Raw genomic sequence first — 15802 nt, 5'->3', positions numbered from 1 at the left:
GTTGTACTGTGAAATTAGGTGTTCATATGCTTGGGCGGGGGGGGCTGGACCAGATGACCTCCAGAGGTCCCTTCCAACGTCAGCCATTCTGTGATTCTGTATAGATTGCATATCAGTTTTATCCATACCGGATCACCATGTATGGCTGAGCATTCTGGTGGTCAGAAGACGTCAGTTCTTGCATCTTCTTGAGCAGTTGTTGAGCAACTTTGCATTCCTTTATCATACTGGTTTCAGCTCTCTTCTAATTATACTGAAGTTTTCTACAGTATAGGTTACTACAGATTTTTCTTCTAATATTTTAAAGATACAGTGGCTCAAGGATTATGCTTGGTACATATTCCTAATAGTAATGCATATGGCAACCATCTTTTAAAAAAAAAAAAAAAAAAGCAGCTTTCTTAATCTCTCTCTTGTGGGTTTCAAGTATGCAAAATGCTGCATAAAAATTGATTTAATACTTCAGTAACATTTATGCCGCTTGCTTTTGTAAGTATGGGTTTGGGGGGTGGGCTCCCTTTCTTTATTGTCTGAAAATACTGCATTTATATTATTTTTGAAGTATTGACTTATTGTTATTCTAGCTATTCATCTATATTGACATTTAGTTTGAAGTTTCTTCTTTTCAGAGAAAGTAGCCAGTTTGCTAGTTGAGCATCTTATAATATCTCAAGGTTTTGTGTATTGCCTCTTTTCTATTTTATAGCAGCACTTTTTGTGTTCCTTCATTCACTGCTTCATTCAGTGCCTGAAAAAGACTTGTGAATAAGCCTCAGCTTTACTTCTAGGTTTCTGTATGTTTACTCAGCAGCCCCCTTGAGTCATACACTGGGATGCTTGATCTCTGACCTGCAGATAATTCAACCAGTGCAGACCCCATTCTTTAAGAGAGCATGGGCCAGAGAAATTCTTTGGACAGCAGCTTCCTCCTGGCTGATAACCCGTTATCACCACCAGTCCTAGCATTTATGTACACATTATGCTCGTTTGTTAATAGAGACATCTCATGTACTGCTTGTGTACGGAAGAGTTGTGACGCACGTGCGCAGTAGGTCCCTGATGAGGCCACAGCATGAAACATTTTAGTGGCCTGTCCCATCTGAAAACTCTGGGAATGACTTCCAGGTGTCTAGTTTTGCATTGGGAAATTCTGAGGAGAGTGATCATATAAACTATATGGCTTTTCTGCAGAATCTGCTGTCAAGCACTGCTTCCATTGATTCTACAGATACAGAGAAACTGATGAATAGATCTAAAAATAACATCTGCTGGTCACTATAGCAGTCGCTGTTCTAGTGGTACAAATTTACTTCTGTCTGTATCTCTGAAAAGAAACAGAAACATAAGTGTGACACATAAGCATAAAACTTCTTAACCTTATCCCAAGCCAATAAAAATTCTTAACCTTATCCCAAGCCAAGTTTTTCATTTATGCTAATTGATGAGTCTGTGTGGCCTGAGATCCTCAGTGGGTAGATCTGTTTTCTCCTTGTGGCTCTATTGGAAAGAATACACTAGCATTTGTAATGGCTTAGTGCAAACCATGGTTGCTATTACTGGAGTCTGGGCTTCAGACTCAACACCATGACATTTGGTGCAATTTGATGCTTTTACTTAAATGATGGAAGCAAATGACTCTGTTCTTAACACTAGCAGGGTAAGACTTGTAGTAATGTATATTGTAAATAAAAGTAGCAGTATAACCAAATATCATGGTAAATGAGTCAATACTAACAAGGATCAAAGTATGTAGCTGTACAGACCCATGCAACTTGACAGCTGCTGGCCTAATAGGAGTCTTAGATCAGCAGTGGCTTGTTTGCTTTCTTGGCAGAATCAAAAATGAAAAGCAGCTCAGTGTGTGTGTTTTATAAGCTTTCCCTGGAGTTAGGTGGTAATTTGACTTTCTGGTCACTTGAAAGCTATAGTGTTTTTCATGGGGTTTTTGCCCATAAAGGGGAGTGCAGGGGAAGGGGACAGAAGGAAATAGAAGGAAGCTTTCTTCATACGTGTTCTTTTTTTATTCAACAATAAAATGGTGTTTCAGTTCAGCAAGAGCTGTTAAATAGCTGCAATAGAAATGGATATATTGTTTTTTAAATTTAATTAACTTGAGTAATCAGGTGCTAGCTATAAAAGCATTATTAATTAATTGTCTTGCATAACTTGAAAGGAACCTGAATTTAAGTACAGTAAGTTTAGATTGTCTCCCAGTTCTATTTATTCTGGTGCTTTGTAATTTTGTTTTCTGGGGAAACAAATTAACTATAACTCAGAATAGTTGGGCAACCATTAAAGCAAAGGTATTTTTTAAAGTGTTATCAAAAAGTTTATAGCTATTAGTGTAAAAAGAAAAAATGTAAGTGCAGAATTGATTTTTGACTGACAAGTTGTAGGTAGGAAACACCTGAATTTATAAAATTAATAGGGGGATAGACCTATGTATTTGCCAGAAATTCTTAGTCTGTAGCTCCAATATCAAATTTAGTTTGGGGTGGGTTGATTTTGTTTGCTTGTTTTTTAAAAGCTTCAGTAGACATTCAGACAAATAATATGTATGAATTCATTTGAATTTCTCCCTGAACATGATCCTGGCATACACTTTAAAAAAAACCACCCCCCCCACCCCCCCCCCACCCCCAACCCAACAACAACAAAAAATCCAAAGCCCTTCCAAAATAAACAAACAAAAAAAATGGAATATAGGAAGTGTAGAGGTTTAAACAACTATTAATTTTCTGTTAATTATATCAGGGGTGGAGGGAATCCTTTATTTCAGTCAGTCTTAAGTGCAATCATGAGTAGTAAACACTCAGATTTGTTGGTGACTCGGTACAGAAAATAAATACTCTGCTACCACTGCACAGATTGATACTCTCTCAGTTCACATGCTACTAATAAATTACTTCTCCCACATTAAGGGGGCAGAGGTTTTTCTGCCATCGAAAGCTGTTACTGTCCTTTATTTCGCCATTAAAAAAAACCCCTCTAGTTCGTACTTTCTCTTTATTTAGTTTATCTTTTTTCTTAGTGTATTAGTATTTGAAGTACATAATACACAACTAAGAAATTTATTCTCCTGAAATAGTTTAAAAGCATGGACAGAATTCATCATAGATGATGACCTTAACATTATGAATGCATATATAGGTTGTATTTAGACATTGCTGAAGGACTTGATGGGGGTGACTTACAGGAAGAATAAAATTCACCTTGGAAAATGGACTTGTACTACCATCCTTAGAGCAATTTTTTTCACTTCTAGACATTACGTGAAGGTCTGATAAATATTTGAAGAAAGAACAATACATCTGACCCCCAGTAAAAAAAAAAGCTATGCTGTTTATGGTATTTGGAGGCATGCATTTCACAGGTGTAAAAATTTGCAAGCAGTCCTGATTTTGAAGCTCTGTTCTTCCTGCACTTTAATGGACTTGCAGCTGTCTTCACTGGGTGGCCAGTGGTGCACTAGTGTGGGTATGAATGAGTGTAAATAGTTCAGGCAAGGTCCACCTGCTGAGAAATAATCTCAGTTTGAAAGAATGGACTTTTGGAAGTCTTTTCATTGGTTTTGTGGACCAGTGAAGTTGTGCTGCCTCTTTGTCTGTAATATTTATCTCCTGATTGATGAAAGCACTGCCTTTAGATACTGTTTTGCTACCTTCATGCAGGGAATTTTTCCAAACAAAATGCAAGATGATATACTTGGTCTATCATTATGGTGCGGTGGGGGTTAATTAGTGACATGCTTATAGTATTTTTCTGTGAAACTTTTTCATTGACCAGTGAGAATTCATGAACGATTTTTGGGGCTGGAAGGGTGGCAAGCAGGATCTGATGTTAGTTTCAGCAGTGAATGCATGCTCTGTTGTATCGTGGTGAGGAAAGAACAGAGAACACGCATTACAGTTGAGACTAGCCCCCCAGAAAACATGGTGGGTTTGGGAGATCCCGGTCCACATCACTGTACTGCCTTGTCTGAAGCAGAAGCTCGAGCTGTGATCTAGTACACTGGTTTTCATGGTGTGTTCTTTCATTCTGTTATCGCAGACTCATGAAAGCTAATACTGAGAAGTAAGCATGTTGTTAGAAGGCTAGAGATGTGCATATGCAGTAGAGACCTCTCAGGGATCCACAGATTTAAAAAGTTTAAAATCACCTGTTTTTTTCCATGTCCCAACTTATGCCTTAATAACTAGAATCTTGAATGGCCTCGTAGATGCTCTGGATGCTCTTTTTAATTTCTGAGAGGTTGTATGCTCATCCCAGTGAGGAAAGTGTGAAAATCTTGCTGTATCAAAATTCTTCCCAAGGCTGAGAAACTTAACCATCCAACTCTGACTCAGTATGCAAAATTATCCTCAGAGAGGTGTTGTGTTATTACTACAAAGAAAATCATTAGGATTACGCTTGTATAACAGCAGAATTTGCTACTGTGTATGTCGTGTAACCCCATCTGTTCTGTATTGCTTTTGTCAATGAATGAAATGTGAGAACTGCTCTAAATCGGTAGTTGAAATACACCTGAACTTGTTTCATAAATTTATACTGTCTGCAGAACCTGAAAATAACCTGAAAAAAGTCAAACTTAGGGACTACTTAAAAGAAGAAAAAGATGTAGTCATTAGAAAATAAATGTTTACCTTTTCTTTTTAGGTCAGAAGACTTGTCTCCACTTACATGGTGTCTTTCCTTACCTTTATGTACCGTATGATGGTTTTGGACAGCATCCAGAATACTATCTTCGTCAAGTGGCATTCAGCATTGACAGGGCACTTAATGTGGCTTTAGGCAATCCGTCTTCTACTATTCAGCATGTTTTCAAAGTGTCATTAGTATCTGGAATGTAAGTATGACCTGTTAGAATTTTTGGTTATTTGTTTTGAAATGTTTTTGCAGTTGTAATACATAGAAGCACTTACTATGGACTTGGATGACTGCAGTGCTTTTTCTTTTTCTTTTCCCCCATGTATGTCTTCATACAGGCCTGTACAACTACTAAAGAATGCTTCTCATTTGCTTTGATTTTAATATAATCAACAGGTTTTCCCCCAAACACTTAATGCAAGCATTTTTTCCTAAACTTGGATCCTAGTGTCTATCATTTTTCCAAATCTGTTCCTTTTAGCTTGTTCTGTCTCTGCTATTACAGCAGTACTTTCCAGCCAGCATTTTCTACCTGTCTGGGTTATTCTAGGTTCCCTGTGACCAGGCATGTCCTGCAGGAGCCTGACTCTAGGTCTCCTTTTCTTTGTTGATCTAAGATGGCCCCTTTAGGAAGCGCATCACAGACACTGTCAGGTCATGTTTATCCATCTCATTCTCCCAGCAGCACAGGCCATGAAGTGGAGACTCTTAAACATTAATTTACTTACATGTCAAGCTGACTGTTGTGGGTTTTTTGGTGTAGCTTTCTACTACTGCTGGAGCTATATGCTATTATTGAATGTTAACATTTTAAGGATTCTCTTAATTTTTATTTAACTTGCATAACCAAGGACTGAAAAATATGTCAAATAATAGTGAATAATAGGAAGCTATCTTGGAGGAACGCAGTTAGTCTATACATGCATGGAATTTTTCATCTTCAAAACAATGTAAATGCTAATTTTCAGTACTATGCAGCACTCTCTCTTACTTATTTTTTTCATGCACTTTTGAAATATGTTCTTTCTAACGGTTAAGTTTAGGAAGATAATCTTTCTGTTCCCAGCCAGTTTTAGTGGTATCTTCTAGAAACTGCTGGTAAAGTGGCTACAACTTCTTTTCATTTTTAATCAGAACTTTCTGATGTGTTTTTGCAGTAACAAGGAAGGTAACCTACCAGATTTCTTACTTTTGTTCTTTTTGTCAGAACTATGTGAATTGTAGCATAGCTGTTCATCTCAACAGTGAAAGCTGCGCAGAGTAAACTGCTGAAGACAACCTTTCATCGGATCAGTGAGAAAACAACAGACAGATTAGGAGAACCTGCCTCTCTTGCCTTAGAGCTTCATAACAGTCATTACTGAAAGCCAGATGCTCATTGCCTGAAAGAAGCATAGGAAAGGGTGTTTCATATATTTTGTTTGCTTGCATAAGAAGCTAATGGGAAGCACCTAACAGAAATTGTAATACATCTTCATCTTTACCTGGGTAGATAGACATGCTTATGTAGTCACACAAATCTATTTGTTTTCTTCTGTTCTGACCTGAGTCAGATTCTGCTCATAGATATTGTAGTGTCTCCGTGGTGAGAAACCTATATTTTTCTTTAGATCTTGGATATTATCTTATCCCTTCTCTCCTGCATTAGCAGGGAAATTGTTATGTAATAAAGGTGTTTGCTAAACCTTTATCAGTTTAACGTAAGATTTTTTTTTTGCATTAACTTCCAAACATAGTGGAGGTCCAGGAGTAAAAAAGAGGCGAAATATGCTGTCCTTGTGCATTGTGAAGTTAAAGTAGGTGTTCATAGCTAACCTTGGAAGTGTTGTAAATCTTGCTCTCCCTGCTGCCATGTCAATGTGAGTATGGATCACTTGCCATGCAAGTGTTGACTTTTTTTTTTTTAATTAGCTTTTAATTTACATGCCTACAGCACACTGAGTCATTATAACTCGATGTATATAACCTGTCATTAGGTTTATACTATCTCTATAAGAAAGAGATTGATCCATTATACGAGATCTGATCTCCTCCTCTTCAGTTTGACAGCTTCAAGGTGGTTGTTTCAACTTAGCTCCATTTTAACATCATAAACATTTTTTTAAACAGTTCAGTCTAGCTTTTGGAGATATTAAATGTGTGTATATTTAACCATATTAAGGATAGCAGTGTTAATGCTGTAGTTGTGCAGTTCTGCTGAGTTTGCATTTAATTTAGGACTGAAATCCCTCTTACTACTGAACTTCATTTTTTAGACTTAGCAGGTAAGCATACCAGTTGCATTTTTAATAAAATTTTTGATAAAGAGATTTTATTTTATTTTGTAGAGGTAACATTTAAATGTATGCTTTCCTGAATTTCTGTTGACTTTGGTTGTGATTACTGCAAACTGTAGACTTCTTCCTTTCACCTAATGTGTTGAATTATGGCCTGTTTCCTTAACATGCTGTTTTACAAGCATGTTAGATTAGATTAGAATTCTAGATGTTGAAAAGTCAGTAATTCAGTCAAGTAATACCAGGATTAATACTGCCTGTTCAACGTCAGTTTAGTCTTGACATAGTCATTATGCTATGTATTCTTTAATTGCATTCTCAAATCCTATTTTCTTCAGGATTCATGCCTCATTTAGTGCACAAGACAATTAGTAATCACTGAAAAGGGGCAGCTATTCACTCTTTTAAGCTGTTCTCATTGTTCAGTTATTTATATTACACAGCCAGTATTTACTCATTTACACCTGATCTGCAGAATTAATGTCCTTAAGGAGTTTGCTACGACATTTATCAGAAAGGCTGAACGCTGTTTTTGAAGCAGTCCAGCACTAATACATTTGTTAACAGTACTGTTATGATGGTGTGCCATCAGTGTGTTTACATGTGGGGAAAGTGAGAAACAATGTTAAGCCAGAAGTGCCTTCTAATTTTTTTTTTTTAGATACTTTGACATGCACAGGGCCTATTCTTTTTGTCTTTAACATTTATATAGTAATGTAGTGTTCCCCTTTGGCCTGACATGTGGGAATTTTCATGCTCCTGGATATGCAGTTTATCTTCTAATTTTTCCCCCCCTGGATTTTAATACTCTTTATAGTAAAATGTGGTTGAGTAAATGCCACAGCATAACTGGCTAGCTTCTTGCTTTTACTTCTTCCTCTCCAGGCCTTTTTATGGTTACCATGAAAAGGAGAGACAATTTATGAAGATTTATCTTTACAATCCTGCAATGGTAAAAAGGTAAGGATGTGGTGATATGAAGTTCTGGCTGATTTCTTTATATCTTGTATTAAAAAGTCAATTTTGAAGCAAGATTCACCTACATTTTAACAAAATAAAAGCAACAAAATTATTGTCCAGATTTTTCAAAACACTTAAGAAAATTGCTAATTTTAAGCACACCAATAATATTTTTAAAGCAGTAGCATGTTAGGAAAGCAAGACCAAAATATCCTTGCCTTTAGTTGTCTTGTATTAACTGTAATTTTTGGAAACTTAAATTTGCATCAGGTTACTTTTCCTGTAACTCTTAAGGAAAACAGGAGAACAAGGTAGTACTCTTTCATATGTTATGAAGTGGATTTTGGTAGTTTTTAAGTTTTTTAAATTCCAGCACCCATTATTAAATTTAAAATATACTTGGAAAACTGGGTAGTTTTTGTTGTTAGACAGTTTCTCTATTTCTCAATACAGTAATGTTCTGTTAAATGTGAAAGCACAGTTGATCTCTGTGCTTTCTGTCTGTGCTTTCTGTCTAGTTACTGTCACAGTAGTTGCAGTAAATTCAGGAATAAATAAGGAGGAATTATTTCTCAAGCATAAACTGAAATCCCTTGAGTGTGTAATATTACCTATCGTAACTGGTTTTTTTTGAAGATCTAATACATGATCATAAGATAGGATTGTCTGGTTTGTGTTCTAGGGTAGTAAAATATTGCATGATGTTAAATTTCTATCTTAAATGTAATCTGTATGCATGTATGACGTGACAGTTGTTTTGAACTTTGGAGCTTCTCGTATTTGAATTACTTGTATCCAAATAAGGACTGACACTTCACTTAAATTATTCCTTTAATTTTTCTGTATAAAACTTTATTTTTGAGCCCAATTTGTTGCATTTAGAAATGCTTAGTGCTTTTCTTTGACTTATAGATATGTCCTGTTACTTTGAGATAAATTTATCGCACCAATTTATAATTATCTAAATACCTGCAGTTATTTTTTAATGTTTAGATGTTTAAAAGAGCAGATTTGTCATGCTTCTAGGAAGCTGTTAAAATACTGCTTCTGTGTACACAGTCTGTAACTTTAAAACCATGCAAGACATCTTCGTATATATATCAAGGAGAACTAGAGAGACTTTCAAAGTTATTACTGGTGTGTAGGCATACAGCTGCCACAGTTATTCTGTAAAAAGATTTTCATGGACTATAGTGGCTTTGGATCAGTTGCAGGAATAGTACATGCTATGATGTTTTTTCAGAGTTGGGTTTTTTTTGTCCTTTAAGCTGGGGGATTCACAGCTCCTTTGTAATTAACACCCAAATTTTGAATCATTATTAGGAGAGATAATTTTTGTGGGTCTGTTATTGTGAAAACAAAATTCTTAAGTGAAAAATACAACTAAGGCAAAATTGAAGACGTTTAAGTATTTTATATTTCAATAAAATCAAACATCAGTATTGTTGTACTGGAATAATTTTTGATTCATGTCCTAATTGTTTTTAATTTTAGAGTATGTGAGCTTCTGCAAGGTGGAGCCATAATGAACAAATCCTACCAGCCTCATGAAGCCCATATTCCCTACCTCCTTCAACTCTTCATAGACTACAACTTATATGGAATGAATTTAATAAACCTGGCTGCTGTCAAATTCAGAAAGGCAAGGAGAAAAAGTAAGGTGTTTATTTCTTAAGACTGAATAATTGTTTTGAAGGCTAAAAAGTACCATTTTGAACAAAACGTCACTAGCTGTCAAACTTTTGCCATAGTTTGTGGCTGAATGGGTATCGTGTTGTTTCCCTATAGTTTGCTTTCTGTGTCAGAACAAAGTCCATGTGTAGCTTTCTATCATTTTTCCTTCTTGTGCCTGTGTATTGGGATTGAAGAAGAGTCTGCTTCCTGAAATGAGATGCTATATATCAAGAAACATGTGTTCTGTCAGCAGCATGGCTGTGACCATTTTCACAAGATGATCACACCTCTTTTCAAGTTAGAAGATTAAAAATAATTGATATTTAGTTGAAGAATTTACATGAAAGATAGCATACTAATACTGTTGCTTTAATTTTTTGACGTTTGTTTTTGATCCCTATATCAATTATAATTAATTTTTTTGCTGTGGTACTGTCTTTACAAAATTATGGCTAATCATTATGCTTTGCTGACAAATAATGTTTTTAATTAAAATGCTTGTGCTTGTACTAAGGTCATTTGCTCTAGGGTGAAATTTGAAATATAAATGTCTGAGCAAAGGAGGTATTTTAAATTTTCATTTTAAAAAATTAGTTTGGCATTTTGAGTGTACACAAATAAAAATGAAGTTCAGCAAGATGATCTGACACATACATAATGTAATTTAAATGCTTCAGTATAAAGGGGAGATAACAGTAGGAAAACCATAATGTCTTTAATACTTAACATTTAGAAAAATAAGTATTGTTTACTTAAATCATAATTGTTCCTACAGCTAAAGCAAGAGTTGAAAAGAAGGGTAAAGCATCTTTCTCTAAAAACAGCAAGTAAGAATCATGCTGACTTTAATTTTTTCCCAGTATTTTTATGCGTATATATTCAGACAGCAATAGATTGGTGCATGGGGTTTCATAACTGATTCTCATCTGAAGAAGAACACTCTTTTCATACTCAACAATAGGCCACACTTTTTGCTGGTGTCAAAACTGTAGGAAGAAAAAAGCTCAGCCACAGACAGAGCATCTTCGGGATCTTGAGGCCTGAGGAAGTATAGTCAGGTACCTTTAGCCTTCCAAATGTCTGAAGTGGCCTTCTGGAGACATGCAATGTGATTGTATTGAATAGTTGCTCCCATTCTTTTTCCATAGCTCTTTTCCGTCTCTCTTTCAGATGATAGATGAAAGACATAAGCTACTTATATTCATTCTCCTTCATCATTTATTTAAGGATGAGAGACTTAGGTCTTGAATGGGAAGAAGAGGGTGAAAGAGGAGCATGGGCTGAGACCACTGGACTTTAACTGTTCTGGTAGGGGAGAATCCAATAGGATAAAAGCAAGAAAACAACAGACTACCTTGTCCTGGCTTGATCAGATAATGGCAGCAGTGTTCCTAGCAAGTATCATACTGCTTTGAGCGGCTCCACATCACACACGTATAAGTATCCTGCCTCAGTCTGTTGCAGTCCCCAGGCACTGGATCACTATCTACTACTCCTAGCTCAGCAGCTGAGCGACAAATGGTTTGTCCCTGGTACAACCATATAGAGGCAATGCTGTCAAGAGGCCAGTCCTTGCACAGAAGCCCTGAGAAATGCCGTCCTTTCTAAGCTCAGACCTGTTGGAGTGGTGTAGAAGGCACAGCCTCTGCTTGCGACTGACACACTTAACCTGCCTGTTGCACAGCTTCTCTGTCTTGTGGGTGTGCATTCATTTTAGTCAGGTGTAGTTTGTGCCATGCAGGCCAGGATGAACATTGTTTCTTAGATGGTAGTAAAATCCTCTGTTGAAAGATGTGCAGCAAACACTTACTTTTCTTCTGTTGCAGATGACAATATAAAAATCAGTCTGTCAAGGAATAGAAAATTCAATAATAGATCTGCTCCTAAATGTAAGTAAGCAGCCTCAGGAGCCTGTTTCCAGTGGTATTTTTCTCATTGAGATAAGTAGACTGTTTTGAAGGCTGAGGGAGGTCAGCAGGCAAATTTGTAGTAGCAGGAATACTCTGCTGTCATCAGCCTGTATCCAGAAGATGCAGGACTTCTTCCCCCTGCCCCCCCGCCCAGTTTTTCTCTTTATGGATAGTGAGGAAGAAGGCTTCAAATTCATTCGTGCACCACATACCACTAAAACTATTACAAAACTTTTACATTCAGTAGTTGAATCTTTCTGTAATATGACTCTGAAAGATCTTGATGTGTCACTGCTACTGTCTTTAAAGATCTTCACATGAAGAAAAGGGGAATATTGAGTGTCGTTAAATCTCTATCCTTATGAATAACTTTACTGAAGAAACAAACTGATACAGGAATTTGAGCCTCGATTTTTAGAAGTATTTGAAAGTAGGGTTCATAGGGAATAAGAAAGGGGATAATGCATTTGTGTGGTATTTGAAATGCATATGATTTTTAAAAATAATAGTATATATTTTACCAGTTGGCCTATAATCTTGCATAGCTGCTGTGATGCATTTTCCTTTAAAATATACATCTATTCAGTCCCATTTCATCAACTCAGAATAATCAACTTGCAGATGAAAAATAACAAGAGATGTTTCCATGCGTCGTCAGCTTGCATTTTAATACGGAGAATTAGCTCATATGCCACACAGTAGAAACATGACTGTGTTTCTTCCTGGACTGGCTCTCCCCAGGGGCAAGTCGTCACTTTTGAACAGCACAGACACTAAGCTATGCTAGGTTTGAGCTGGGTCTGTGCAAACAGGATCAGATATTTTGTGTTGTCTTTCTGGAATCACCTACTTGGGCATCGCAGTGCATAGACTATCTTAGCGCATGTGTGGCTGAAATTGAGCTAGCTCCTGCATAAATACAAGCATGTCTTTTCACCACACTTCAGTGCCACATTTCCAGTGTGTGTTTAGTGTCCATGTGCCGTGTCAGTGCATTTAGGAGTCTGATGTAGGGGCAGGGTTTGCACGAACTAGTCTGGATGCCCTAGTGTTGGTCTGGAACATATTTAATTAAGCCTGCTGGATTTCGGGTGCTTCTATTTGTAGCTTCTAAGGCACTTTTGGCATGGTGTTTCCCGGTTGTTTCTGTTCTGCTTATTCAGGACTTTTTGCTACGTGAAATGTCCCTATTCCTGCTATTCCAAGTAATGGAATTAACATTGGCAAGGCTCTTATGAAATTTACTTCAAAATTATAGAATAAAAATACATATTCTAATAAGTATTTATTTATTGAAGGCCTCTGACAGTTGACTTGTTCAATTAGTATATCTTTAACAAATGTAAAAGTGTTTGCTATTGCTGAAAGGTAAATTTAATACAAAAAAGCCTGCTAGTGTGTGACACCAACATAGCTGAGAAAATTCAAGGATCAAGCTGGTCTTTCACATAGAAGTAGGAGGCTGAGTAATTTTCAAGGTCTTCTCCCATTCTGCCTCCCCCCAGTTCCATTCCTGGGCTTTTTTCTTTCTTGTGCCACATCCTGTGTATATTGTCTTTCCTTCCTCTGAAGAGTGACGGTTCAGGAGGAGACCACAAGGGAGGTAGTAAATCTTCAGAGGGGACTTCTCCAGCATGACTTCGGAGCACACTTCCTTACACTGAGATCTCCGAGCAAACTTACACAGTGTTTTCTTTATTTGTAGGTCAGACAACATCTGCCTTCATTGCAGGTTTCCACTTACTGCTGCTGCCACTGCATCTGGAATATATTGTGTATCCTCTTTCAGCTCACAGATCAGAAAGAGGAAAAGTGTGAAGTAGAATTTAGTGTTTTCTTTGGCTTCGAATTTCCATTGGGATCTGACCTGATGACCCAGACACTTGGGAATTCTGAAGTTTACGTCAGGCCCTGCATGATTTACTTTGAAACTTGCTCAAATAGGAAAAGATTGAATTTAGGTTAAGATATGACTAGAACACAGCAAATGTAATTCTAATAATGTCCATGTGTTGAGAATATATTTTTCTTTTTATATGCATCTACAAGTTAGAAAGAAAGTTAAATCATTTAAATGATAACATAGTTACTTTTTGAAGATGGTATCATGCAGTGCTTTTTATTCTTTAGGAGCAATTGGACTGGTAGTATTAAATAATAAATGCAATTATATAATTATATTTGTAAAAAAATACTGCTGCATAAATGAATTCATTTCTCATTCTATTTTTCTTTCTAGGTGATACATCAGGTGTAAGTAAACGTCATAGAATTCATTTGCCAGAAAATTCAAACAGCGCATCTTTCATTGAATGGGAAGAAGATGAAATACCAAGGTCAGCATACCAATTTTTTTTATGTATGCTGTATTTTCTTACATACATCAACATATACATACTACAGGGTTCCAGTCTGTCATTTAAAGGACCCTGGGAGGTAACAATAGGAATATCTGTGGCAAATTCAACTTTCTGGGTTTTGGAAGATATGTTTGTAGCTAATGACTTCTGATAGAAAGCTAGGCAAGTTTAATAGTTATAGAGAATACTTACACATCAGTTCACAAATTCTGTTTTTGTAATCACCCTTAACTAACACAAATAGTGTGCTGTCAGAGTATTCCAGTTTGTCCATTTCAAATAGTAGCTATATAAGAATCTCAGCTTAGAATTTTCATGTCCGTCTTGCGTGCTCTTCCTTTTTTCTAGACATTACCTAGCCTACAGCTTGTAATTTGTAATAGCTTTACTTCTATAAGAAAATGAATATATCTGGGGTGTTGGGGGTTTTGGGGCTGGGGGGGAGAGAGACAGTATCTGCTGCTACCTTGATTTGTATAGTTTACCCATAGCAACTTCATTCTTTAAGCTACTTTCTAATATTTGACAAGTCCTGTAAATACTCTGTGATCTAGTAGTCTTCTCAGTCTTTGGGTAGTTCTTGTCATTCTTCTCTGAATAGCTTATCAGGCTCACGCTGCTTGCTAGCATTATGTACTGGGAGCATTTGCTTCCCCAGTAGAAAGTAAGTGCCTTAAACCATACTTCAGGTTTTTCTAGTATGCAAAAACTTGAGCTTGTGCAAGGTAACATCATAGTCCATTTCAACCTTTATTTGTCTCAGTTATGTCAGCCAAGTTACTTAACCTTTGGGAGACTGGATCATAAGTTAGACCAGGATTATCTGATGTTACTTTACACAGGTCTGGGGAAAGCAGATGTAAAGCAAGCAAGGTAGCACTTCCTGGCTGTCAAACCCAGAGAGTGATGATCCCAGCATAGCAGGAGTCAAGGAAGTCTCCTGTACAGGCACTCATCCTCATGGCTGTATCCACAAGCCTTCTTTCCTCCTCCTTCTACACTTTTGTGTGTACAGCCAGGGGTGCAACACCTCACTTGTGCCAGTCCTTCTCTGGCTCTCACACATATTCCGGCAGTAGGATGTTAGCAGTAATGGGGCAAATACCAAGCCTGTCCATTTCCCTAGTATTCATTCTCTGTACTTTTGCCAGTAGGAGTTTCTTTCTTGAATATAAAGCCTGAATACTACATAGTATACCAAACAAATTCTCTCTAGCACCATATGCAATGATACTGGTAGTTCTCTCCCTGATATGATTTACAGTCTTATTTACCATATCACTTTGTCTTATAAACATTTTAGGATTTATTAGTACAACATGTTTCTCCTCTTCCTCTTTTTCCAAGTGATAATCATAGAATCATAGAATCATTTAGGTTGGAAAAGACCTTTAAGATCATCAAGTCCAACCATTAACCTAGCACTGCCAAGTCCACCACTAAACCATGTCCCGAAGCACCACATCTACCTGTCTTTTAAATACCTCCAGGGATGGCGACTCAACCCCCTCTCTGGGCAGCCTGTTCCAATGCTTGACAACCCTTTCAGTGAAGAAATTTTTCCTAATACCCAATCTAAACTTCCCCTGGCGCAACTTGAGGCCATTTCCTCTCGTCCTATCACTTCTTACTTGGGAAAGAGACCGACCCCCACCTCTCTACAACCTCCTTTCAGGTAGTTGTAGAGAGTGATAAGGTCTCCCCTCAGCCTCCTTTTCTCCAGGCTAAAATATCCCAGTTCCCTCAGCCACTCCTCATAAGACTTGTGCTCTAGACCCTTCACCAGCTTCGTTGCCCTTCTCTGGACATGCTCCAGCACCTCAATGTCTTTCTTGTAGTGAGGGCCCCAAAACTGAGCACAGTATTTGAGGTGCGGCCTCACCACTGCCGAGTACAGGGGGACAATCACTTCCCTAGTCCTGTTGGCCACACTATTCCTGATACAAGCCAGGATGCCATTGGCCTTCTTGGCCAC

General features: G+C 37.3%; 1 protein-coding gene across 4 annotated transcripts in view; it reads left to right on the top strand.

Annotated features, from left to right (window-relative positions):
• REV3L (REV3 like, DNA directed polymerase zeta catalytic subunit) overlaps positions 1-15802 on the top strand; it is a 129925-nt gene that overhangs the window by 47061 nt on the left and 67062 nt on the right. For 2 of the 4 annotated variants that reach the window (XM_072855690.1, XM_072855695.1), the window contains exons 2-5: positions 4657-4846; positions 7809-7883; positions 9378-9538; positions 13707-13803. In XM_072855690.1, coding sequence (XP_072711791.1) covers positions 4657-4846; positions 7809-7883; positions 9378-9538; positions 13707-13803 — 523 coding nt within the window. Of the gene's footprint in view, positions 1-4656; positions 4847-6383; positions 6507-7808; positions 7884-9377; positions 9539-13706; positions 13804-15802 lie in introns of those variants that run through there. The other 2 variants (XM_072855692.1, XM_072855691.1) reach the window with 2 other exon arrangements.

The sequence above is a fragment of the Ciconia boyciana genome, chromosome 3 (assembly GCF_034638445.1).
Source record: "Ciconia boyciana chromosome 3, ASM3463844v1, whole genome shotgun sequence".
Lineage (NCBI taxonomy): Eukaryota > Metazoa > Chordata > Aves > Ciconiiformes > Ciconiidae > Ciconia > Ciconia boyciana.
Note: the sequence above shows the minus strand (reverse complement) of the source record. Positions and strands in the feature narration are given on the sequence as shown.